General features: G+C 51.5%; 2 protein-coding genes across 22 annotated transcripts in view; one reads left to right on the forward strand and one right to left on the reverse strand.

Annotated features, from left to right (window-relative positions):
• The window catches only part of HMBOX1 (homeobox containing 1), a 182,235-nt gene extending 168,087 nt beyond the window's left edge, over positions 1-14,148 (forward strand). For all 17 annotated transcript variants that reach the window (XM_032265389.1, XM_032265378.1, XM_032265395.1 and 14 more), the window contains one exon: positions 431-14,148. Coding sequence is in view for 10 of the 17 variants with exons in the window: in XM_032265378.1 (XP_032121269.1) it covers positions 431-568 (138 nt within the window). In the remaining 7 variants the exon portion in view is untranslated. The remainder of the gene's footprint in view (positions 1-430) is intronic.
• Positions 14,149-16,422: 2,274 nt separating this feature from the next.
• Positions 16,423-26,876, reverse strand: part of KIF13B (kinesin family member 13B) — a 192,562-nt gene continuing 182,108 nt past the window's right edge. For 3 of the 5 annotated variants that reach the window (XM_032265373.1, XM_032265374.1, XM_032265375.1), the window contains 3 exons: positions 24,407-24,469; positions 20,689-21,385; positions 16,428-19,867 (listed from right to left, as the gene is read on the reverse strand). In XM_032265373.1, the coding sequence (XP_032121264.1) occupies positions 19,605-19,867; positions 20,689-21,385; positions 24,407-24,469 (1,023 nt within the window). In that variant the 3' untranslated portion in view covers positions 16,428-19,604. Of the gene's footprint in view, positions 19,868-20,688; positions 21,386-24,406; positions 24,470-26,876 lie in introns of all 5 variants that reach the window. The other 2 variants (XM_032265370.1, XM_032265372.1) reach the window with 2 other exon arrangements.

A 26,876-nucleotide genomic window follows, 5' to 3' on the forward strand; every position in this document is an offset into this window, starting at 1 on the left:
CACCATGAATTCTAATAATCTATTTGTAAGAGCAGCAATCTGGAATTCAATAGCTCACTAGTATGGCCTTCAGTGATTAGTGCTATATTTGTTGCATACAGAAAGATCCAAATTGTTGGTTTTATATCAATCACTGTAGGTTTGATTATCACCACCAGCAATCTTTCTAATAGAATGAATAGAATTAACAGGGAGGAAATACATTTTTAGTGTTTTACTTGTTGAATCATAAAATTATCAACTGAAAATATTTGGACCCATATCCATTCAGTGTCTACTTAAATACAATTCACCTCTGTTCTATCATGAGCCCCTCCCCCAGTTTCCTCCCATGAATGTTCTGCCTCCCCTTGCCCCAGCATGTATTTCTGTGACGGAAGAATTCTACCAATCTACTAATAACATTTGTTTCTTATTTCCGCACATCTAGGATGACAGTACGAGCCATAGTGACCACCAAGACCCCATCTCATTAGCTGTGGAAATGGCAGCAGTCAACCACACTATCTTGGCATTGGCCCGACAAGGAGCCAACGAAATCAAGACAGAGGCCCTGGATGATGACTGATCAGGGAGGTTAAACACGACGAGTTAACTTAGTTTAGACGTAGCACCTTAGCAGACTTTCCTCGGTCCTTAACATGTGTTCTTACAGTATAACTTGCAGTTTCTTGTATGTCAGGTAGCCGTTAGGGTCTTGTTCTGTGAAGATGGCATGGTGCCCTCAGCCTTTGCATATACTCTCTCAGTATTAATTCCTAGTAAATAATAACCAACCAACCAACCAACCAAACTTCCCTCTCCCAGCCCCCGAGGCTAGAACATCTTGCTGCTCCGTCTTAGCATTCCAAGAAAGTGCTTCCAGGTATTTAGATAGCCCTCAGTTCTCAATTATTAGGCTACGTGTAAAATCTTGGGTACCTTTAGATTCTTGTAACACTAGTCTGTACCCCCTTTTCCTTCCCCAAGACTGATAGGATGCAAGCTGAGGTCGTGGCACAGGAATGACAGACACCATTTGGGGAGTATCCACAGAGTCAGAGGAACACTAGAACCCCCACCTCAGCGTGAGGATAATTGATTTCCAGCTGCAATAAGCCGTGCCTCATTATAGCCACGCTGTGGCTAGATTATACTTCTTGGGTGCTGTGCTAAGAATGTCAATGGAAAAAGTCAATCTCACATTTTGTTTGAAGTTAACATGCCTGACACAGACATCCTTTTCTCTCACAAGCTGTGTGACTTAGTAGATAAAATACTGCCTTCTGCCTTTGGGACCATGATTAAAAACAAAAACTAAAAGTCATAAAAAAAAAAACAAAACCCAGCTTGAGAGCATTGGGAAAAAAAAATAAGAGCTGAATGTCTGATGGATGCTAAAGTCCAGTTTTCAGAACCACTGCACATTCCGCGGCACAGTTAGCAGTGCCTGCCTGGAAAAGTTTTGGAGGTCATCGTGGAAGTTGCTTTGCCTCCTGTCGGTGTCCCCTTTCCCTGCTACCAAAAAAATCTTTCAAGGATGGAGCTAAGGTCAAAAACGAGTGAAAAAACTTGCAGTGTTTGTATCCATTAAACTGAAGCCCCCTCAATCTGAGAGGTCACTAGAAGACTTCATAGTGGGGTCATGCTGCCTGTCACAGATGCAGACGCTTGCCCAGATAGGAGCAGAGAAAAGCAGGGGACGCTTCCCACTCACATTGTGGCTGTACCAGAACAACAGGATGGGACTGCTTTGCTGTTCTCTTTACTCTGTCCTTGGAGAGATGTGAAAAGCTGTATTGCTACAGGCAATTTATTTAATAATTGGAAGCCATATTGATAATGGATGTGGTAATATTTGTAAAGTTTAATCTACTTTAAGCGGCAGTAACTAATGGAATTTTTTTCCTTGATCACATATGTAGCACTTTTGTTACTTTTTAAAGATATTTATATTTGATAAATCTTTTTTTCATTTTGAGAACTCAAAAATACCAAACAGTGAACTTGTGTTCTAAAGTCACCCTGTGATCACCTTGTCATCTAGTAGCAAAATGATGAACTATTCATGCATCAAAGAAAATTACATCTGCTGGCCTTGTATGAAAATGATCTCTTGGCATCCCGATTAAATGACACACTGTCACTGTGGGTAAGAGGAAAGAGCCTTCAATGTAGCAGCACAGGGTGCATCTGAAAGAGGCACAACTGCTATGTATTTTCTGCCTCATCCGGTCCCTGCTGTGTAGAACGAAGCCGTGTTTAAAGGGGACTGTGGGTCTGGCTGTTACGTGGGGCTTCTTTCTGTCCGTTACCTGAAAACAATTTCTAAGACAGAAGGAAGGTGCCATTTCCTTACCTCTTCAGCCATCCTCCTCTACCAAATGTATTCAACTTAAAACTATGAGAGACTGAATGACCTTCCTCGATTTTCCCTTTCTCATTCAGGAGATACCGAGTATCCGCCAGTTTCTATCTGACCTTCTTCCACTTCAGGCACATGCTGACTGCATCATTTCCTTATCTGTTAATCGTGCTTATGTGAGTGTGAGGCGAGTCTTTGCGAGAGCATGAAAGTGCCACCTTATATATGTCTGTGACTATAAAGAGCTATATGCAGGGCCTGCTCCTGCTCTTGTCCATGGATTTCAGGGGGAAAAATATATGTACTTTTTCCAGCTTCCAAGCATTGAAGTAAAGCAGAGCCATCTCTTCTGTTTTACTGTATTACTTGAACCAACAAATTTAAGAGTAGCATTTGTTATTCTCAGGAATGAGCCTCCCTTTCCCCTCTCATATTCTTTCTTGGTCTATCTGACTTTTTATTTCAATTAGGAGATTGCGTTATCTTTCTTCCCTTTTATTTGGCTTAGAGGAAATATTTCCATTTTGGTGGAATTTTGTCTGCTTATTCTCAATTGAATCGGAAAGAACAAGGAGACAGAGAAAAAAATCTACTCTCTGACAAGCCACATTCATGATTGATTGTAAGGAGATTATTATAATCGATAGCTTCTTTATGATGGGATTGCTAGTATCATTTGTTCTTGCTGGTCTTTTTAAAGGAACAGACTCAAACTGTTAAGACAGCTGCAGTTGCTAAAGAAATACAAAGATTGCCATAGAAGCACTAAAAGGTTTCATTGTTTTAACACCTATAAGGGAGGAAAAAAGCTTCAGAGAATAAAGGAGTTGGGAGTCCATGAAGGGTGGTACCAGGCCCTATCTGGCAATGTGGTATAACTGAAAGAACATTTGTGCCACTGCAGGAGAATGTCCTGTAGCGCTCAGTGGGAACAGGATGAAGGCATTTTCCACCCACAGTCATCGTCGTCTTTGGAGAAGACCCACTGCCTTACATGTCACCTTTGCTTTTTCATCAGGAGTGAAAGTTTACTTCCTTTGGGCCTAGATTTAAATCTGTCGGTTTTCTGTTTGTCTTGTCCAGGCCACCTTAGTTCTTCTAATGGTGTGTGGCACTGCTCCTCTTACATTCCTAGTATCTTTAGGTAGTATATTTCTTGTAATCTTTTTCAGGTTTTAGAGGTGGAATTAAAAGAGACACCCTAAACTTCCTTGTTACTGAAGGGAAAGCAGCCAGTCTCTAAAAACTCACGCTGTGTGCTTCTCGGTGTCTGTGCCCCTCCCGTCGGACTTCTCTCCCTCCTTCAGGCCCTGGGGACTCCGCAGGGGTGGCTCCTTCCAGTCAGGAAGACTTTGAAAAGTCCTTTAAAGTGGTGGGGGGACCTTGCCAACAGGTATTCATGTAATTTGTTATTTCTTTAAAGACACTTTTAATTGAATTACTATTGTCAGATGGGTAAACTTCCAGCCTTTAAAAACACTGACACAAGCACCTTTTAAAATGGGTCATCTTGATGAGATCTGCCCATCTGTTGATCACCCCAACAGCAGATGAAGGCTGGGGAGGGCAACACCCTGCATTCTCATCTCAAGCCTTCAGTGCCATTCAGTCCCATATGGACATTTTGGTTTCTTTCAGCAAAGTTTAAAAAGTTGGAATACCCTTATGGCAATTTTCTTTACAATCACAATCACAATTCTTTATGTGGTTAGTAAAGGTAGTTGCCTCCCACCCACCTATGACTTTGAACAGTCCCCACCCCTGTCACTCACAAGGTCAGTCCTCCCACCCCACCCCCATATTCACATTCCCATGGCCCCTCACAGGAAGAAGGAACCTGGGGCAGAGAGGAGGAAAATCGTCAATACTAAAGTGTGCATGTCAAGTTCTCTAGTTCTTGGTAGATTTATGCTGCCAGCCAGTTCAGTGATCACCACCACCTATGTTAGGTCCATGTACCCAGATATATTTTACCTCACAGGAGATGACTGAAGAATTCACCAATATAATTGTTTCCCTTCTGCCTGTTTAACGCTTGTCTTTAAGAAATACTGGCTTTAGAAACTTCTCCCTTGGGTATCAACCATCAGGCACCAAGTATAAACACACTCATTGCTGCAGGAGTCTCCACCCTTATGCTATCTGTCCGAACAGCTTCTCTTCTCTCTCCCTCTGACTAAGTCTTCAGCTGACTTCTTTGCTAGAATTTTCTAATCTTGTTAAAGCAGGGAGAAGTAGCTGGGTGTGGTCCATCTCTTCACACAAACACTCCTCCTCGTCTTGACCAGCTACATATTCCACTGACCAGCATGATCATCTCTGCCCTCAACTGTGGGAATGATCCCTTTTCCACAAATGTTCTCCCTCCCTCCCATCCCTGTCCTACAAATGTGAACTCTTAAGTCTTTACTATCTGGTCTTAAGAAGAGTTTGGTTAGAAGCAGTCTTCCCATTTAATTTGTGGCTCTGCCTTTTGAAATTGCTTTTTGTCTTTTGTTGTTGAGAGAAAAACCAGCGTGTTTTCTTCCCCAGATGTCTCCACAGATTCTTAGGCAATAATTTTTCTTGTTGATGATCCCATGCTCAGTACTACACTACACTGAAGAACCCAACCCACGCCATTGTGTGCTGGTTTCTGTGTCAGTCTCTGTGACCTGAATCATGTCAGAGTGATGATAGATTTTGTCATTTCGTTGTGATTGTTAGTCATGTTTTACTACTGTATTTCTTGGGGGCTGCGCTGAGACCACCCAAATCCATTTATAGCTTTGCTGAGCCGGATTGATTTGTCAAGATTTCCCAGTGAAAGTTGGGCACATTGCCCAGCTCCTGCTGTATCTTTGGAGAGTGTGGCATGGGGTGGGGGGATGTCCTGGGGCAGGGGTGGGAATGACACACAGAAGGCGTTTTACTTTTTTTTTTTTTTTTTTTTGCGTGTATTCATTAAATAGCAAGGATGTTTCCTTGGAATTTGGGGATCATGTCAGCCATGTTGAATTTGGCAAACTGAGCTGCATGCCCTGAAAGCCGTCTTACTGTTTCTTCATTTCCGTATTAGGAATACCTGAGTTATCCAATGTCGTGTTCCCCGAGAGTGGAAGGCTTTCCTGGAGAAGCAGCTGCGCATGGCCAGGTCAGCTGTCCGGATGTCACGTGGTGTGCGGTCAGAGCAGAGGGCCTTCCTTTTCCTGTAATGTGCTGTTACTTCTTTATGCATGCTTGGTTTCAAAGATGACTGTCACTTTAAAAGAAAGATTTCCTTACCACTCTCCAGAAAACTAGCACACTAAGGTGGTAGGAAAGGCTTCTCAGATGCAAGCCAACAAGTCAGTTTTCTGGTGACGGAAAGTCCTCTCACATACAGGTTGTGTTTGGAAAGGGTGTTCTCAGCTCTATTTATAAACTGCAAGTGATAAGCTACTGTCTTGTGACCTCCCAGGCCAGTGGTTGACTCACTCATCTCAGAAAGGTAACTTTGTTCAGATCTACGTATAATTTTCAAACCTGGAAGTCTGTATATTGAGAGTTTCAGTATTGGCTTTGTTATTCTTTCTTGGTGAGGATTAGAAATCGCATCAAAAAGCAAGCCAAGAATCTGAAAGCTCCAGTCTCCTTTAACACTGCCTTGGTTTTAAATCAAGACGGGAAGAGACACATGAGGGGAGGAGGGAAGATTTGCCGGCTTCTTATCTCAATGACGTAGATGCCTCAGGATTACAGGCGTATGGATCCCTGAGCCTCTTTTTAGTCATTCTTCCTCTGACATTCGTGGCAGAACTGAATTTAGTTGATTCTGTTCACGTGAAACGTGACATGCATTTTGACACCATGAGACAGTTGACCACCCACATGCCACACCCACTGTCTCTCATCAGCCAGCCTCCTAACCGCACCCAGAGGGGCACAGCTGCAGGGGCGCCGCACCTTCCTCCTCTCCTGACACTCCTTTCCCGTGGCTGGTCTGCGGGTTGGTCGGCCCCGGTCTGGACAGCTGCATCCGCTGCTGCTCGGCTGCCCTCCGTGTGGTCGGTGCGGCTGGCGTGGGGATGCGCAGCCCAGCTCATACTTGAGAAGTCTCGGGATGCCGGTTCCCTGGACTCCCCATTTTCATTTTCTCTTTTCTTTTAAGTAAGAGTGGCTCTGTATAGCCATAATTAACTCTCCAATTCACATTGGTGTGATGTGATCAAATGAAGGTTGGGCTGAATCTTTTCAAATTGTAACCATGGTAATTGAGGGGGGTGGCATAGAATGAATATATAAAAATACAATGGCAATTGTTCTGAATGACTGAGTGTCCTTCTGACATGTAATTAGCTGTTTTAGCAGGATGTAGATTGGCATGGTCATAATTAAAAGGATTTCTGTCCTTTATGTGACTGGAAATGGCAGAGCTCCCATCTCCTGTTCCCTCTTAGCGCACTAATGCTCCCGAGAACATTTGGAACAGCAACTCCGTAAACTAAGATAATGACATGGTGCTCGTGTTCTCCCCTTAGTGAAAGAGAAGGATTTGGAGTTGTTTCAGCTTCAAAATGGAAGCCTTTGATTATTGTTCCCAATTTGACTTCTAAGTTCTTTGAAACGTCACTCACATCCAATTCCAACTTGCCTCACCTCTGGCAGAAACCACAGTCAGGACCCTAGAAGGAGCCCCTCTGCCTGGACCCCAGTGCACTCCAGCCCAAGGGCTGGCCCGCTCAGAGCCCTTGCTGACCTAACTCAAGGATATTGCTGCTTCCTGGGCTCCCTGTGATCTTCAGATTTCCCTTGGTTGCTTGATCTTTCCATTGCCATCACTATCGGAAAGCATTTCCCAAAGAGAAATTTACAGAAAATTGAATTTTCCTCATTGAATCCTAGAACTCAGAGCAGACAACATGACAGGACACACATAACTAACACAGGCGATAAGCAGGCAGGGGCGTGAACGGAGTGCTGTTCACTACGTCTGAAGCTGCTGGACAGAGCACAGGACAAGTGTCTGCCCGCTTCTCTCACACCCCTCTTACTTGGCAGCTGCCCCAGCCACCGGCACTGCGGCCACCCTGAGTCTTCCTCACTGTTCTGCTGTCCCCTGTGAGCCTCTCCCCGGCGCTTGAGCCCATGTTCTCTCCCTCCCGCCCTTCCTCTCTCTTCCATGCTCCCTGTCGCACTGAGCATTGCCGTACATGGTCCCTGACCATGGTCCCCTGTTCGTCTCCTGAAGTGTCACACTGGATAGGAGCTGCTGAGTCACCAACTTACCTTTCCCTAGAATTTGGTTTTATTTCCCCATCATTTGCAGAGGTCCTTATTCAATTATATGATCAAGAGTGAGTCTACAAGAATATCAGCACCCGACACAGTGACAAATGGCCTTTCGTAAGCGGTTTCATGCCCTGAGGCCCACACTTGTGCTGGGTGAGCCCAGGACCATGAGCCTTTTCTTTTCCAGGTCTGAACACTCCTGGATTGGTTAGGCTAGCCACTGGAGAGAATATGGCTCTGGCCTTTCTTCATGTTTTGCTGCTTTTCTTTGTACAAATCTTTCCCCCTCCACGTACCACAAGGAATCCTAACCTAGTTGAAATGCTAGTTGCAATTCAGTCTCATGAGAATGCTGAAATAGGCTGCTGAATTAAAACTAAAATTGTCCTCTTCCCTGAAAACACACACACCTAGAGAATGTAGGGAAAGGCTCTTAGGCCTTTGGAATCTTCTTGTATTTTTATTCCCAACAAAATATCTACAAAGAAATGTATAGTATTCCCTCAGTATTCCTCCTCCTGCAGGCTCTGAAAGCAGCCTCATTCCCACCCAGCCCCTGCACACCTGCTTGCAAGATCCCTGCGTGCAGTCATGGAGACTGTTTTCTTTGGGATCCTATCAGTCTGTATGACAACTGGAATGATCACAGATTTACGACCCCAAAGGGTAGAGCATCCCTTTTCATATTTTCCCAGCTGCTAAAAGATGACTATCTCCATTAGAATTTAGAATCCGTCTTAAGATTAGAGATGGTAAGAACTGACTGGATGAGTCTAATTCTGTGATTTGTGAGACATGCATTGAAACCGCCAGCAGAACATTCTGATGATCCACCTACATTCAAAGAGAACAGAATTCACACCACAGTTAAAACCTTCTAATGGAGCCACTGTCTTAGGGATCAAGTTATTAGAGGTGCTGCTTCAGGGATGGTGCTACTTCAAAAGAACCAAAGTCAGAGAGGCACCTCCCTTCCCAAATGCTTCTGCAGGCCACTTTGCTGATCCAGAAAACCCCGACTATCTATTCCTTTACCAGCAGCCCCGCCCTTTCCCTAACAACAACACAACCCAACCTACCAGAATCACTGAAAATCCAAGCAACGCTTAGCCATGAAATACATAGTTTTTGAATAAAAACCTCAGCAGTCATTCTTGTAAGAAACTAAAGATGCCACCATTGTAAATCATGATGCTACAGAGATAAATGCACAGGTCTTCTGAGCACCCCAAAGTCAAGACAACGCAGCCGATGTTTCCTGAGCACGTACTGTGTGCTGGGCCTGTGCACTGCCTCATGACCCGACACCACGCAAGTCACCTGGCCCACGGCAAGGCAAGTCTCCCCTCATTTCTTCATTTCAGTAGGACATTCATTATCAAAGAATGGACCACATATACAGTGGTCTGCCTCTCTGAACACTAACCTGGTTTGTTTTCTCATGCGGCAGTGCCAGGTAGCCCCCCAGACGCACTGTGGCATCGCCCCCTCTGTGAGCTGAATTCCCTCCTTGAGGGTCTGGATGCCACAGCCCCTCCAGAGTCTTCCTCCTTGGTCAGCGATGAGGACAGGAGTGCTGGGAGGTACAGCAGCAGTGGACAGGGTGGGAAACCTGTGTGCTGAGCACCCCCTACCTGCGGTTAGCCAAGGCACAGATAGGAAACCTGTTTGCGCTTCCCGTCTTCTCTCTCTAGCTCTTGTAGCACTTACCTGGTCGTTCCTTCGGGGTTCCCGCTGTCTTCTGGAGCTTTTGGCTAGCCCCTCCTGCTCTCTGGAAACTGAAGCTCTGGGGCTCTGGAATTAGATGAGTGTCTGCTCTGCCGCAGGCCTCCCTGGCTCCTCATGGGTCCTGACTGCCAAGAAATAACAGTTGCTGGAGACACACCTTGATTTGGGCTCAGCATAAGAACTTTCTAGTACCCAGAATCTAGCCGAGGCACAAGCTCCTTCAAGGTAGAGGTCTGGTCCCTGTCCTGCCACGTCGAACTGTGGTGACTTGTCAGGGACATTGAACAGGGACATGGGCGCCAAGCTGACCTGATCAGCTAACTCAAGGTCTGTGTTTCTTCCCCCCTCTCCTTGTCTACCTCTTTTCCGTCAAACCTAAGTGGCTCTCTAGGGCTTGGCTTTCTCATGGTCCCTCTCTTCTGATCTTCTCTGCCCTGTCTTGGGCATCTTGGAACCACCCCAGAAGCAAGGCCACAGCTGTGGACTGGTCCCCCATGAGAGTCTCCCTGGCTCGATGGCCCCATAATAGGTACATAGTTACATTATTATCCAACCTCTACTCCCTAAAAGACCACCTCAGTTTGAAGGAGAAAGGTAGGTGTGTCTTGCATTCTGTTATCAGTCCAGATTTGGCATCTGGTGGCTGGGGTGCCATTGGGATTTTGGAATGGGAGCAGTTCAGTTCCTCCCTAGGAAGGCGCTCACAGCTTTCACAAACTGCTGTCTGTGGCAGTGATGAGTCACCCAATTTGTGTTTCAAAGTTTATTCCTTCCTCCCTTTAGGACTTTTTCAACTTCCCGTCACTTCAGGCTGAGTGTAAGTTTCAGTCATGTATCATGGCTTCCTTTGAGCACAGAAACCTCTCCTTTTCTTCCATTAATGGAACTAAGATCCCAGCATAAACTTGTGAGAGTCATTTTTCCACGTCGTCATTCGCTGGAGCTATGAAGCCAGAACACGGAATGGCGTTAGTGTCATATTAATGTAAGCAGCAGCCACTCTGGTGACGTTCCATTGAATTCTTTTTGTTCTCACACCAGATTCACGGGGTCAGGCAGAGTTTAGAGTGGGCTGCATGGAGCCGCGCTCAGCGGTGGCTGCTTTCAAGCAGCATTGCTTTTTGCCTTGAAACCACATTTCACAATGTTATAATCAGTGAGCCCCTTAATCCTGCATCTCTGAAAATGGGCACCACAAAACCAAAACCAAAGTTCAGGGCTGGGGAGTGGGGCTTGTCTCTCGAAGCACTGGGAGCTGGGGCGGGTGTCCCCTGACGGCGCCTCGGTTTCAATGAGACATTCGGAAGGGCCTCCTCTTTTCTTAGCAGCTGCCTCACGTTTACTCTAGAAAGCAAGCATGTGCAGCCTGTGCCTCCTCGACCCACGGTGGGCGTCTAGAGCAGGCCCTGGGAGCCACGTCTCCTCCCAGCCTCTCCCTTGGGGGCTATAGAGCGCGGTCACAGGAAGGTCTCTGCCGGGCCGAGCCCCTGGACCCTGAGCCATCACAACATTGGCATCCTCGGACATACCTAGGCTGCAAGGCAGGACACTCCCCCTGCTCAGAGATGCCAGGCACGCCAGCGTTGCCTCCCCTAGAAGAGCCCACAGCCTTCTCTGACCTCCCCGCGGGCTCGCCTTCCCTTCCATGGCCATGGTCACGTTGGGTATGCAGTACCTTTCAAGGATAGATTTTTATTTATGTTTTTTAAGTGCCTAAGCAAGTTACAGACCTCTGGAACCTGCCAGAGAGTGGGCCTGTGCCCTGTCCCCATCCCTCCCCACCCTGCACTGGCCCTTGAGGGTGGGCACAGGGCGGCTGCCCCTCTTCAGTGTCCCTGGTGTTCTGCAGGCAGAGCAAGGCAGGGACAAGCTAGCGGGAGAGATCACAGCCACGTCAGGCTGGCTTTGTCACTGTTTTCCAGCATTTCTTTCATTAGGGCTGTTTCTGTTTATATGGGTTTGGCCTTGGTTAATAGAGAATTTAAGAGTCTGCTTAGGGAAGTCTCAGTAGCCATTGAGTAAGAAGACAGGAGAGCAAGACAGCTTCAGCGGCATTCTGGCTCTGGCTTTGGTAGGAGCTGGAAAATGTCCACATCCAAGAGGGCGAAGCATCGAATCACCCTAGCTCATCAGCCTGCTGCCGCCCCTGCCAGCGTGAGCCACAGGAGCCCCAGCTGCCTTTCTGAGCCCTCTCTTCCTAGACTAGAGATCAGGGTGTCTGCTCACAAGGGCTCGGGAAGTCCAGCAGTCTGGCGTCCAGATCCAAAGTGTGTCTTTGGAAATGAATGTGAGAGTATTTGTTTGCTTCTTTTCTAAAAAATCATTTAAGTCTGACCTAAATACGGGGCCTTTATTCTGTGCTGGGTGTACGACGGATTATTTCGTGACTGCACTCTGTTCAAATCACATCACTAAGCGGCGCTCAGATGATTTGTTGGTGCATTAAAAGGTTTTGCAAAATGGAACAATCCATACCCAGGCACTTTATTTTCATTAATAATCCAGCATTTTTGTTCAGACAATGTAAAAACCCAAACACTGGGTTTCACATTTGATACGTGGGCAAACTTGCCAATGAACTGTGACCTGATAGGGAAGGCGGGCTGATGAAGGTGATCCAATGGGAGGATAGTGCTGTGGTCATGAAAATGAGGCTTTTCTGTAGCATGTCAGCCAACCCAGACCCTAGGCAGTACGTCGTCCCTCAGTTCTCCGGATGCTGTTTTTGCAGGTTCTACCAAGTGCTTGTCGATTACCCTAGGTGTAATTGTCTAGGGAAGAGCTGAATGTAAGTGAGGGTGCAGAGCACTGGGCAGGGCGACAGTGAAATGCAGTTAGAGGCAGCAAGAGAGTCCCGGTTTGTTCTCACGTAACTGGACTTGAACGCTCCAGCGCAAGCAGAGTGCTGGGGTGGATTCCACTGCTGAACCACGGCAGCTCGGCTTTACTCCTCAGCGTGGGCTGGGAACCAGCTGCGCAGCAAGTTAGGAAATGGAAAGCAAGCGTAGTGGCTATAGTCTCGGCGGATATCCCGGAGCAGATGCCTTGGGATTGCCTGAAGTGTTTAGCGTCCACCAAATAGTCGAATTTCTAAGATGGGCCATGCGGGATCCCTGCCACATGGGCGTGGGGGCAGCGCGCCCCTCCCTGCCTCGGCTGCTGTGTGTCTTAGTCTTCGCGTTTCCCCTTGGCGTCTCCTCTGGTCCCTGTCCATTTGTGCGCCATGTGTCCCTGAGGGCGAGTCACACCTGTGTCTGAGTCTGCTGTAAGGTGTTCAGTCTACCTCAAGGGGTCATCATGGTAAGCTCTGTCCCACGGCATCCTCCGCCCATCGCCACACACACTGGAATGTATCCCCCCCCATGCCCCATCCCTTCGACAACCTCTGACCCTGTCTTTCCTGTTATCACCACGAACTCCTAGTGCAAATTGGATGCTGCTTTAAATGTGAAAACAATTGTTCAAAAGCTATAAAACCTGAATGAAAGCTGAAGCTGAATTTATAAGCCTTGTTGCATATGAGCCAAAAGTGCAAAAAGCTCTATATAATGAACTAACCTGCCACTCGTATAAATATAAATATATATAAATATATTAAAATCAGACTGTTCTACAAAATTGTGTATTTGTATTTTTGTGTACGTACAATTTTCTGCTAAGCAGAAGGAGGATGTAGTATAGGATGCTGTGAGAAGAGATTTGGTTTAATCCTATTTCTTTGTTACTTATTTTTGTTAACATCAGATGCCTGTCTTTGTCTTCTATGTGTATGACACTGTGTGGAAAGCTGCAGTATCTCTCTTCCTGAGGTCCAGAGTCCATTAAAGAATAAGCATGGGGCTTAGAGTTGTTTTGGCCACTGAACACAGGTGAGCCAACAGAGTTCGGCTCCCGTATGCGGTGCAGTGTGGCCTGGAGCTGCTTGTGGTCCTGTGGGACGGAAAGAAAGGGCCCCCCACTTCAGGCTGGTCACTGTATTTTGACTTCCCTCTGGGAAGCAAAATCTCACTTGTAAAAATCAACTTCCAGGACAAAAGATGATCTGATGCCACTTTTCTGGGTCTACCAAGAAGGGACACAGATCTCTCTGAACTTTGCAACAGGCCCTTATATTTTGGGGCCAGAAGTTTGCCCAGAAAGCAGCAGGTAGCCCTGCCTGGCTGAAGCCTGGCTCATCGGCCACCCTTGGGCTTCATCTCCCTCCTCCGAGTAGTTGCTGCCTTCTTCAGATCAGGTAACCACAACGCCTCCCCGCTGCTGATGCTTCATCCCCACACCTCCAGCCCCAGTGACCTGGAGCTTCTCAGAACCCACTTTGCTGGTGCTAAAACACAAGAGGGGGTGAAAGTGGCTGCCAGTAATGGCCAGAAAGCAGCCACCAGAGGCCACGCTGAAAGACAAGCTCTGGGTGCCCAGGGGCTGACAGGCCAACCACGCGGCCGGTCCCAGGCCCCACCCACTGCTGCCCTATGCCTCTGAGCTCCACGGTGGCCCCTCTCCATGGGAACCTCCTCTAGGGAGAGCGATACTGCACCTTCACCTGTAGGACTCATCTTTATAACAATGTGTAATGGCTGTAGCAAAAAGCCCTTGTTTCTAGATGTAAATGGTCCAAGAAACAAGCGCTCCATTGTATTGAATAAAATAGTTCAAATGAGTCCTGTATCATTGTATCTCCTATTCTGGATTAGTGCCTTTTGGACAGTAGACTGTTCTGTAATTAAAATGTAGTATACTGCTTTTTTGTACAGTTTTGTTTTAATAAAACTTTTTTTTAATTTGTGTTTATTTTAGTATTGTACCTATTAGAGAATAAAATGTATAACTGAATACAGACTGGCTGGGATTTCTTTGGATCAAAATGATCATTTGGGAAGTGCCCAACCCGAACAAAGAGATGGAACATTTTGAACATGGGTCCCTTTGGGTATTTAAAATGACTTGGGAAGGCGCTCACACAGCTGCTGCATGCCCCGTGGGTAAAGGCAATGCCGAGCCCAGAAAAGCCCCTCTACTGCTCCACTCCCAGACCCTCCAGCCTGTGCTGGGCTCATGTCTGGGTCACACTAGGCAAGGCTGTGCCTCCTGGGAGTCCCCAGACCTCACCCTCCCTCATGGTGGCACACTGCCACCTGGCCTGCCGTCTCCCCACCATCTTCAAGCTGCAAGATCACTTGAAGACTTGGCCACCCCTAAGGCCATCAGGATCCTTGCAGCTCTTCCCCACACTGAGAGCCAGCCTCTGACTTACATGAGTTGCTGAAGTCCATGCAGCTTCTCCATTCCAGGCCACGCCCTGAGGCTCATTGTCTTAAGAGAGCTCTGTCTCTCTTGGGTCTGCACCTTAAGCAATAAAAAACAGTAAATAAAGCCAGGCCTTCATTACTGGTTTTCTCTAAAAGCTTCCAGTGGTTGGCATCAAATTCCACGCTTGCCTCTCCCTTCTCAGAAAACCTAAGATAAATATGATGTGTCTTCTTTTCTTCACATATATTATGAGAAAAGATTATGCAGAATTTTAAGCTGCCCCAAACCCTGTTGAAGTTGCCAAGTGGAGGAGGGGAGGGGTTCAGGGTGGGGGGTGAGGGCAGGGACCAGCCCTGAGGACGTCCCCACCCATATTCCCCTTTCTTGGCCCCAGATTGCTATTTTTGCTTAAGCAGAAGTGCTGATGAGCCAACCTTCCCACAGCCCACCCAACCTTTCTCCATGTGCACCGCACAGCCCAGACTGCTCCCGACTGCCCATGTCCTCAGAGCACTCTAGGGCCAACTCCCTCAACCCCAAGGCCCTCCTGGGTGCATCAGCACCACCCTACCATGGCACCCATTGGGACAGCTTGCTTCTGTACACCATGAGGACAGGCACAGGGCGAGTTTGTGAATGTTAGTGACAGTGAGTGGAAGCAATGAACTGGGTGTGACGTCCATTATAGCCCGTTTCAGAGTCTGAGCGACTCCAAAAACCCCACAGCCTTAGACAAACAAAAGACATCTGATTGAGTTGCAAGAGCGTAGTGGCTTGAAAAATAAAATCCACTCTAGGTGCCAGATCAATTCTGTGTTCAGATTCCTCCCTCACTCAGAGCAGGGCATCTCCTGGCTGCCAAATTTTTGTCATTATTTGGCAGTGCTTGTGTCCGAGCACTCTTCTGCACTGAGGAATATAAACCAACCCTGCCTGGCCATGCTGGCAGATGGACACCACTGGTCAGCCCTCGGAGTGGCTGAGGCCTCCACTTCTAAGTGTATTTTATATCCAAGGGCCGAGTGATTCACTGTCACAGAAAGAAAACAGCTTTACACAGGGCCACCAGCACCTCTGCCTCCTTGTTGGAATGTGCACTGGCTGCCCGGCTGGTAAGACAGCCCACCCAACCCTTCAGGCACACCAGACATCTCCCAACTCCCCTGTGCCCCTGCAGCCCTGTGGCTGAGTGGGAATCCACTGGCGAATGGAAGGAAGCCAGGTCACCTTGCCTGGCTCGAAAGTTGGACCCAGTAACCTCAGGACCATTCCAGGCCCACGCCGGGTACAATTGGGTGGGAGGCTGCAGAATGCAGCCCCACTGCCCACAACCATGATCACCGCCTCCCAAAACATCTTGTTACAGACCCCCGCAGAGGCTGCCCACCTCTGCAGAGGGGAAAGAAGTCCTCTCACCACGGTTTCAGGGAAGAGGGGAGGCCCAGTGTAGGAACTATTACGAAGGTTACAGTGGACAATGGAGTCAGGCCTGAGAACCAGGGACAGTCCCTACCAGGTCTCCCAGTAGCACCACTTACCTGGGGTCAAAGGGCTCCAGAAAGTTCCTATGGCTCCTGGCTTCTGTAAGGGGCTGAAGTCCAAACAAGGAAAGACGACTCGGAACCAGGGGCCCACCTGGGCTCTTTAGTCCAAATCATGAACAGCTCAGCCTCTGGAGTCCATGGGCCAGGGGCCAGCACAGTCTGCTGCTGTTCCCCGGTCTTCCTCCTCCCAGTCTCAGTTTGGAAAAGCCCCACCACCACCTTCGCTGAGAACAGTGATGGGAGGCCTGCCAGGGGCTCTAAACCCCGTGTCAGGGTCGGGGAAGGAGAAGCAACAAGACGGGCCTCAGACATGATGCAGGTGAGAAATCGTCTGGTTTTATTGAGAAGCTGTTGGTCATTTGAAGGAAAGGCATATACGGTATAAAATTACAGGTGGTTTAGTTCATTACACAATACAAATCATTAGAGTCTCTAAAAGTCATTACAGTCTTTGGATTAAACTCCCATTTAATGTATACCTAATCAATATAATCCCGGAATGAAAGTCACTTCTTTATATGTGGACTCCTCACATTTACACGAATCCAACATACAGAAGCTGTTCCAAGACCCCCCAACACCATTAGTGTCAGCAGCCCACCAGGAAGGCACCACGGACTTCACGGAGAGAAAAATGCTTTTGGGTTCAGTGGGTCAGTATCTTGGGCAGGAAGCACAGGGTGACTCCTGTCCCGGGGCTCAGGCACAAGACAAGCCCAGCACCAAGGCACCATCTTCCGGGGAGTCCCTGGGGGGAGCTGAACCGCACCGAGAATCCTGTGTCGTGAGCACTGCACTGCCACACACACTCAGGACTTCCTGTTTCACATACAGGGAACTTTGAAGGCAAGAGGATAACATGCTGGAAGTACTGGGGGGACCTGAACACCTCCATCTCTCAGGCTCCAGCAGTCACATCTCCAGCTCTGTTCTCTTGTCGAGCACACAAGGACCACCTTGTTGCACCCAGAAACGCCTTCCCCTCCCCACCTCCGCCCTCCCGCTCCCTCTGGTCAGGCCTGGGCACTCGGAACCTCAGTCATACACCTGTCCCCTGTGCCCTCTGCTGCTGGACGCAGTGCCTGGGGCAGAAGTGAGCCTTCACCCTGGAGCCACAGTTCCTCATAAGGGCCCGAGGGAAGTGGCAGGGCAGGGCCAAGGGTGTTCTGGGCACACGACAAGAAGCAGTGTCCCCGGAAGGATCCCCTGTCCACATCTCTGACAGCGCTGCGCGTATGGTTACTGCTCTTACCAGCCTTGGGTAGCATCTGCCGGCCGACCCACACAAAGGTGCCACTCCCGGGCCTTCCAGGAACGCATTGGGAGCCCTAAAGCGGGCAGGCGAGCGGGCATTCCTGGGAGTTAAGTCTGCTGGTCAGGGAGGCAAGAAGAGAAGACAGGAGCCGGCCGCCCTGACCCGCCACCCTCGAGCCCGCACCTCCTGCCTGCCAAGCACCGGCCCTCGGTCAGCGGGACTCACTGCCTTAGGACCACGTCGCTGCACGTCCGTCTTTCCCAGCCACAAGCTGACATTAGTCTGCACCGAGAAGCAAGAGCAAACAGGGCCTGGGCCCAAATCCATCTGCTCAAGTCAGGACACTTGTGTCCCCCAGGACTTCCCCAAAACGGTGCCACAGGAGGCCACTGCTGGGCGGATGGGCTCAGCCACCATGAGGTGCCAGGTCACACACCGCCCACCCACCTGCCGCTTTTCCCTGAGCGTCCCCACCACAGGGCCCAGGCGCTCCCCTCTCACCTAGGCCACAGTGACACTAGGGGACCCAAGAACAAACTTCTCAGTGAAACAGGTTTTAAAAAGCAAGCCACTGTGCTGGGAAGAGGGCCGAGTAAAAAGCGAGGCAGTGGTGACAGTGCTTATCCAGGGACAGGGGCCACAGGGTTCCCCAAAACACTGGCTGAGGACAGGGAGGCCCAGTATGAGTGCCTCCGCCTAGCCCGGCCTCAGCCCTTGTGTCCCTCACAGCCACTGGGGAGGGAAGGACACTTCTCTTCGAAGCCAGGCCTGGGACGGGCCTACTGTGAAGACTACTTCGCTGGAGGCTTCCTGCCCCTAGAGAACCAGAGCCTTCCACAGCGCTTTCTGGTTGTCGTCCAAATGTGAGAACTAGAAACCAACTGCCAAGAGTGGCTGTGTGAACCTTGACCCAGGGTCCTGTCCCTAGATTGGTGGCCTGGGGCTGTCAGGCTGTTACTTCTGCCATGCCCTCAACCAGCTCCCCCTGCCTTCCACACAGAGATGCTGACCCCCACCCCACAAAGCTGGCATCAAAGGCTCCGGGAGCAGAAGTGCCCCAGCAAGGAAACAGAGGCCACCGGGCTGTCCTGCCCACCCCCTGCCCACTCCAGGTGGCCTGGAGACATGGCTGCTGCGAGGGTCTGGAGACAAACCAGGCGCACCCCCCACATGGACGGGCCCAGCCCCACACTGTCAGGGCCTGGGAGTTGCCACAGAGTTAAAATGACCCCAGGACCTTCCTAGAAACCAAAAGTGCACCAAATAAAGTAGTGATGCCTCTTCCTTTGTCACCGACTACGGAAGCACAACACCATTCTCCCAGGTTTTTGCTTTTATCCAAGTTAAGAGTAAGGCCACTGTGGATCCCCAATAGAGGGGCATGAGAAGGGGGCTGCATCCTCTGCCGTCCCCAGGACCCTCCACCTGGGCAGGAGGCTAGCAGCTCTGCAATGGCCAGCAAGGCCACGACATGCAAGGCAGGCCCTGGGCCCCGACGCGCAGGCAGATGATGATTGCGCCTCGCAAATGATTACGGATTTTGAAAAAATAAATATAAATAAATAAATTCCAAGCCTTCTGTGAAGGGAATAAATGGCAAACGTAAGGGACTTTGCAGCTGTAAAGACACCAAGACACCCACCAAGAAACCGTGAAGAAACCCTAGCCGAGGAGGGGTAGGAGGAGGCTCAGGCCCTCGGCCCCACCTGGGGCACCAGGGCCATGTGCCAGAGCCCAGGCCCTCCAGAGGCACTTGGAGAACCTGGGACCAGGGTGGGAGGCTGGGGAGCTTGAGGAGTGAGCCGGGACATCCTGGGTGGGTGGAGGAAAGGCACTGGTTAGAATTCTGGTTTACGTTAAGACATTAGTGGGGCCACCAGAATGAAAATGACAGAGCAACATAAGGCGCCAGGCACAGGCACACAGCGAGATGGCTGGGCGCTATGCCAGCCAGGGCCTCGGTCCCCACATCCCCCAGCCCCTGCAGGAACCCAGAACCTTCCACCTGAGGAGGCACAGCTGAGGCCACCTCTTTCCCCAGGTAGAGAAGAAACAAAGCTTCCAGAAGCCCAGGGAGGTCGCCAGCCCTGCGTTGTGCAAAAAGCATTCACTGCCTTGCCTCCAGGGAAGGGGCCACAGGGCTCCCAGTTCCCTAGGGCTTCCGGTTCCCCAGGCTGTTGCTGGCAGACTCAGAGGGGCCCGGCACCCCAAGAAGAGTTCGCCCTGAGGTGGCAGCTCAGCTGGCCCAGGATTTCCGATTCTCAGGGTTCTTGTGGCTCCTGTCGGCCTTGGCCAGGGCGGCTGTCAGCGAGGCCAGGTTGGTGGCAGAGCCCGAGAGGGTGGCGCTCCGGCGGACCTCGGGGGCGCCCAGTCGGAGCCCCGCGCTGCGCCGCCGCATGGGGCCTGTGGCCCTGCGAACCCGGCTGGGCCTGACCAGCAGCCCGTAGCCAGGGTTACACCTGAAGTACTGCTTCCCGCCGATGGAGCCGTCATTCTTACCTGCAGGGGAAGGAAAGAGCAAAATGGAGGGCAGGCCAGCTGCAGACACTCCCTGCACCTCCCTTGCCTCTGCAGAGGCCATGTGCCCACAATGCCAACCCCCACGCCATCCCCTGGCACAGCCCTACACAGCTGACACTCAGACACTGGCCATCGTCTGGCAGGGACCAGCTAAGTGAATGTGGCCAGGGCATAAGGTGACCACCTCCCAGGACAGCAAGCAGTGGTGACCAAGGATGCCCAGCCCCAGTCCACGGCCTCAGGCAGGAGGTAACAGGCCCTGGGAGTGCCTTTCGGGAGCGAAGGTGCAGGCCAACCACCAAGGCAGAGCTGGCCACCCGCGAGGGAACACACCCATCTCCATCTAGACCCAGGCCTGGGCTGGGTGGTGGCAGAATGGTTATTTTGCGGCGTCTATGAAATGGAAACTGTCAAAACTGCCGAATGATGGCAAGTCAGATGCCAGCGAGATGTGTCAGGATGGGGTGAGGAAGAGCTTCCTCGAACAGCAATGCGCGGATGCTTAAGGTGAAGAATAAGAAAGCAGAGCCCAGGGAGTGTGGGGGGTGGTCAAGGAACCGGAGCAAAGGGACCAGGACGGCCATGGCCATGGGAGGACGGGTGCAGGATCTTTGTGGCCAAAATCATCCGGAATCTTCCTTGCCGCCTCCAGGGACCAGCCCTGCCCCTGCCTTGCCCTGCAGGCCCAGCTGTTCCTCCCGGCCTCTCTCCTGCCTGGGCCCTGACCCCTCCCAGGCCGGCCACGCTCCCGCTTCCCCCCACCCCCAGCACCGCCCTAGAGACTGGAGCCCGGCACCCACCTGAAGGCAGGTCCAGCTCCACGCCGACCCACGTGCCCTCCTGGAAGTCGACGGGACCCACATATCTCACCACGCCCGTTTTGTGGGCGCCCACGGTGACGAACTCGCCCTCTCGGAGCCACTCTGGAACCCCGTCGGCTTCCTCGGAATCGGAGGCCGGGGCCTGTCCCCCAGTGCCCGCAGCCGGCGCATCCCGCTCGGCCCCCGGGGAGCAGCCGGGGTCCCCGCCCAGCATGCGCGAGAAGGAGCGCAGCTCTGAGGCTCGCACCCTCCGGACGCGGAATGGGGAGCCGGGCGCCAGGGCCTCCAGGTCGGGGCGCTCCTGGCTGGGGCTCACCAGCTGCTGCGGGCCGGGGGGCTCCTCGGCGGGGGCGGCCATGGGCGGCGGGGGGCGGCGGATGGGCGTCTCTGGCTCGGCCTCAGGGGCGGCGGGCGCGGGGCCGGGCGGGGCAGCAGCGTCCAGGCCGGGGCCCAGTGCGTCCGACAGGGTCGCGGTGGAGACGCTGTGGGAAAAGTACCCGCTGGAGGCCTCGCTCAGGGGGCTGGGGGGCCCGTCCTGCACTTCCGGGGCCGGGGTGGCCGCTGTGACCACGGGGACAGGCGGCGGGGAAGGCGCTTTGGAGGGCTTGTCGCCGATCTTCAAGGCCGGGGCCCCCATCGTCTGCACCAGCACGTCAGGACCCGTCTCCAGCTGAGCCTGCAGCGGGACAGAGGGAAGCAAAGGCTGAGAGCAGAGAACTTCCCAACAACATCCACACCAGCAGCTGACTGTGAAGACAGCCAGCCAGAGGCAGGGGCTCAGCCTGAAACCCCACTGCTCACAGAGGGCAAGGTGGAAGATGGCTTGAGCCCAGGGATCCAAGAACAGCCTGGGCCACACAGTGAGACCCCATCTCCACAAAATAAATAAAGAGCACGGCTGGGACTGGCCAGGCCTGGTTCCCACAGTGGTTCTGCGGCTTAGGTCTATCAGGCCCTCGCTTCACAAGTGACAAAGGTGTAGGGGCAACCGTGCACCTCACAAGCCCCGTGCTGGGTGCCTGGGCTCAAAAGTGCTAGCCACAACCATAGCCCTCGCGTCATCAACTCGACCTTTCATACAGAACAGAGTCCAGGACCTGCCACGCAGGGCCAGCGTGCTACAAGGACCAAAGCCCCTTGCCACAGAGGGTGGCACACAGTAGGTGCACACCCAAACCTTGCTACGGCTAGTTAGCTTTTGTCCCATAGAGACAAAGCCCCTGACCACCCCTGACCTCAGGAAGAGGCTGAGTCACTCAACAAGCCAGAAGAGCACTTTTGTCTCCGGCAAAACCTAAACAATGATCTCATCGGAGGACCGGAACACGCTCAGCACAGCCTGGCCAGTGCAGGCACCAACGAGAGCCACGGGCCTGTGGCCTGGCTGGGCATCCAGGGCAAGGAGGCAGTGGGACGAGGTGGCGGATGATGGGGAAATGGGGGCGACAAGGTGGTGGATGAGGGGGGAATGGGGAGGATGAGGCGGTGAATGGAGGGGGACGAGGCGGCGGATGGGGGGGCAATGGGGGGACGATGCGGCGGATGGGGGGGGACGGGGGGGAGGAGGCGGTGGATGAGGAGGGGGAGGAAGGTCCCTTGGGCCATGGCCCTTTCTGTCCGAGTTGGCTGTTCTGGCTGCTATGGAAAGCAGGTTCCATGTCAGGGGTTGGGGGACCTCAGACCCTAGAGACAGGCCAGGAAGTAGCCCCCAGGGAGAAGCCACCAAGAGAGGCTGGCCGCTCTCTCCACATCAGTTACTCTGAGTCACCCAGGCAGAGGACACACATACACACACACCGCCCGAATCTCATGGGGGATAACAGCCACCGCTTGCCCAAATTCTGCTGTTTCTGGGGTGTTCTTTCGTCTGTAACTAAAGCCCTGTGAAGCAGCTACTGGATCCTATTTCTATTTGCAATGACCGGAGAAAAGGAGAAGGTAGGAACAAGGAAGGAGACTGGCGGGGTGCAGAAGGTTGCTATCCAGAAGAAATATGTTTTCCGATATTTACGGAAAAATTATTTATATTACAGGAATGGTCATTTTCCATTTGAAATACAGGATTTATTTGAACGGGGAAGAGGCAGAGATCTATAAGTCTCCTACTGTTACTTGGCTTACCTCAGCAGCTTGATAAATCATGCCTTTTCCCAGGAACTGTCATTTATATTTCTGTTTCCAGGGGCCCTCTTTTCCCCACAAGCCACACTCTCAGGGTATGAAATTAACGGCACCTCTTGAGATTAACAGCCCATTTTTGTGATGAATCTCTGGGCTGCAAAATTTACTCAATTCAATGTATCAATAACTGTCACTAGCATAAATACTCTAAAAGATTAGGCAATCCTTCAATCATTCTTCCTTTGCATGTTGCACACATTTTATTTATTTTCTTCTATTTTAGTTTTAATATCACTGGCCATGCAGGGAAGAAAACACAGAACCACGAGAGCCGGAAATCTGAACAGTAACCAGGGTCCTGAAATGGCTTCTGTTACCTGCCCCCACCCCAGGTGAGGCCAGCCACTGTCACTTCCGCACCTGGCGCTGAGGGCCAGGCCAGGCTGTCCCAGGAGGCGGCCAGCCGCATGACTCAGATTTGCGGGTATCATCCCGTTGGCTTCCACCTAAGTCACTGGCTTGGATGGGCAGGAAGGATTGTGGCATTATTGTGTTGCAGGCCTCCAGAGAAAAAGCCCTGATCCAAGGCCCTGCTAAGTGAAAAGGAAGGAACTGGGGGCAGAGTGGCAGTGTCAACCAAAGAGGGCGTGGGACAGCGGGAAGCAGCCAGTGGCCGCAGCCTGGGAGGCCTGCCGGTTATGATACTCCATGCCGCGTCCCCCTCAACTGGAGGTGACTTGTGGGTTGAAACCCAGGTGCCATCTCTGGATTATACCCTTACCAATGAAGGAGGCATTTCTGGAGACTTCGGGAAAAGCTTGGAAAACACCATGATGAGCTCCAGAAGCTGCTGCCTTCGCCGGCAAGGGGCCTGCTCTGGCCATTTCACTGCCCAGGGGCACTCAACCTGCCTCACAAAGTGACCAGCACCACTCCCAGGAAAGGGGCACCCTGATCTCGTCCACAGCAAATTCGTGAACGTTCAGTGTGCACTGGAGTAAAAGGGTCATTCACACAGAAGGACGTTCATGGAGGTCTGAATATTCTTTCACATTATTGTGCCTCTGTTTCTGTTCTTTTAATAAAGAAAACTTTCCTAAGAAGATACAGCATTTCCTAAGAGAATGAAAGCGCAGGTGGAGAAAACAGATTTGCTGTTCATCAGATGAGAGTGCTGTTGATCTGTGGGGGATCGTAAGAGACGATTTTCTCCCAGCTTAGCGTCTTTTCACGCTGATATCATGAATCAGGATGAAATGTAAAACTGAGAATTAAGCAAACATTTAGAAGGAGATGGTTCTGTTTATAGCAATCTCCTCTGCCTAGCTGTGGGCTATTAAGGCAGCAGGCTATATTAGCAGTCAAGCACCTAAAAGTTTAGCAATCGTATGATTAACAAGTTGAACACAGAAAAGCGTAACAAGGAAACAGAGAAGGAGAAGACCGCGACCTATATGACAGCCAGTTACCAAAGCAGGAACACCAACATCAAAAACTACCAGTGTGGACTCAACAGTTTCAGCATCAGGACCACCCGCTGCAGGAGGCGCGGCCACCCACGGCCTGACTGACTCACCTCCTCCATCCTGGTCACCCCGACGTCTGGGCCGGCCAACTGCACCATGATGCGGGGCACGGGCTGGGGAGGCAAGCGTGCAGGTCAGGGGTTGAGGGACAGAACAGAGGTAGCGGAGAGGCTTACGCTGCACGGGCTGGAGGGCCAGGACCTGCCCAAGGGGAACCGGCCCAACCAGGGTGCAGGTGCGGGGCTCCACACCCTCCAAGGAACAAGGGACCCAGCAAGGGGCTCCTCCCCCAGCCAGGGACACAGGCTGCACACCAAGATCACAACACAGTGGTGCACTGATGTGTGCGATGATGCTCCCTCCCTCCAATCACATATGCACATGACAAATGAGTGCTGGGCCTGTACAGACAAGCGTTATGAGACAGGAAAGATCTAGAAAGACGTCCAGCAGTAGGAGAAAGCCACACCAGGGCCTGACTCAGGGAGACGAAGGCATGTAGTCACAGGCGGGGAGGAGGGAGGCTAGGCTGGCTGGAGCACAAACCCAGAGCCCAAGACGGCAGGCACACGTCTGCAGCAGGCCCTGGGCATCAAAAACTAACCCAACTCAGAGAGGAAGGGGGCCCCCACCAAGTCCCCAGCAAAGCAAGACGGCAGCTGAAGACCAGAGATTCTGACTGGGCGGGGACACAACCTGACCAGAAGGAGATTTCAAGCCCAAAGAGGCAGATCAGTAACACGACTCCAGCAACAGAGCAGGGGTGAGGAGGTAAGAGCCAAGAAAGAACCTGGTTACTTGTGGACACTGGGCCAGGCAGCATTAAAGAGAGAGAGCAAAGCAACATCAGAGCCAGGAGAAGGGAAGGCCAGGGGAGAGAAGGAGCCAGAACGGCCTTCTGTTGCTGCGGAGCATCCGGCGGCTATGGGACGCAGAAGCAGCTAAGCAGACGCGTTCATCCCAGGAAGAAGCTGGGAACACGCCACACCCCCCTCAATCCTGTCACCCCCCAACTGCAGTAATCAGGCCTGGCCTCACACGCAGGGCTCTCATGAGGGTCCCGTTCTGCCAGAACAGCCAAGGGGTGGGCTTCTCCCTTGTGGGTCCACTGGGCACAGCTGGTCGCTGCTCAGTTACTGAACTTCAACTGCCCAGCACTGTGGACTCCACCTATCCTGCCTGCCTTCCCCCAGCCTCAGCTGTCCTGGTGCTGGGCACCTGAGGCCTCCACAGAGTCGGGCCTTGTGGACAGAGCGGCAGGCGCGCAGCTGGACTGCCCAGGCTTCTCCCTTCTACTGGGGAGCCTGGACTCCAGCACAGGGAGAAGAGCCCTGAAAGAAGCCAGCCCGCTCGGCAGGGTGCTCACCACGTTTACAAGCATGGACTAGCCTCACTTCACCGAAGGGCACCGCTGTGACCATGAGTACCTTGGGGCTGCTTCTGGGAGAAAAGTTTAAGAGGGAATTGACTCTGCGGAAGGTAGGGGGCACTGGCAGGATTTCAGAAAAGGCACAGTGGAGAGGACTCAGGAGGAAGCGCAGCGATCAGGCTTCAAGACCTGGAGGGATGGGAGCCAGATGTGGTGGTCCACACCTGCAGTCCCAGCTACTCAGCAGGCAGAGGCAGGAGGATTACTTAAGCTCAGGAGTGGGAGGCTGCAGTGAGCTGTGATCACACCACCATATTTCAGCCTGGGCAACAAAGCCAGCCCTTGTGTCAAAGAAAAAAAAAAAAAGGTGGAAGGACCAAGGAAATGCACAAAAGGAATGTGTACTTTACCCTGCAAACACTGGGGAGGTCCTGGGGTGGTCTGAGGCCAGGGACAGCCAGCGCCAGGGTGCTGTCAAGACTAAGTGAGCAGCCAATGGGACCGGGGAAGGGAGGGTCCCCTGGTGGCAGTGAGGCCACTGCACATGACACAGCCCGAAGGACAAGACCTCTGGCCTCCACCTCAATTCCTGAGCAGAACAGTGTCCCCTCTGTGCCCCTTGCAGCACTCAGCTCCTTCTGTCCCCGCCGCTGCTCCCCACGGCACCACCTACTGCCACCTCCCAGAGAAGAAAGCGAGGCTCACGCGTGAGTCCCACGCTGCCAGGCAGTCCTTGCGGCAGGGGCTATCTTCATTTTTCTCCCCACAGTATTTAACGTTCCCACAAATGGGAAGGTGTTCCAGGGTATATTTCATGACAAAAGCAGAAAAAACATTTCACAAATTCCAAAATTCTTGCATTCATCAGCTACATCTTACCTACAGTGGACAGGACTGAGAGTCCACTGTTTCTACTACGGTCAAGTTTATCCCCCTTAAAGCCTAAAAACGTAAAAACCCCAAGGATGGAACGGCAACTGCCCAGCACGAAACCTTTTCTAAAAATCACGTGATTCCTGCCCTCTGAAGCAGACCACGCAAACAAGTTACACTTTCCTTCAAAACGCAGTGTGACTGGAAAGCCAGGTAGATGGATGCTTTTTAAATATTTGCTGAAATGGATTTACGGACCGGATTGACTGCCACCTTGG

This window comes from Sapajus apella, unplaced genomic scaffold (assembly GCF_009761245.1).
Source record: "Sapajus apella isolate SASKATOON/1434 unplaced genomic scaffold, GSC_monkey_1.0 scaffold150, whole genome shotgun sequence".
NCBI classification, from domain to species: Eukaryota; Metazoa; Chordata; class Mammalia; order Primates; family Cebidae; genus Sapajus; species Sapajus apella.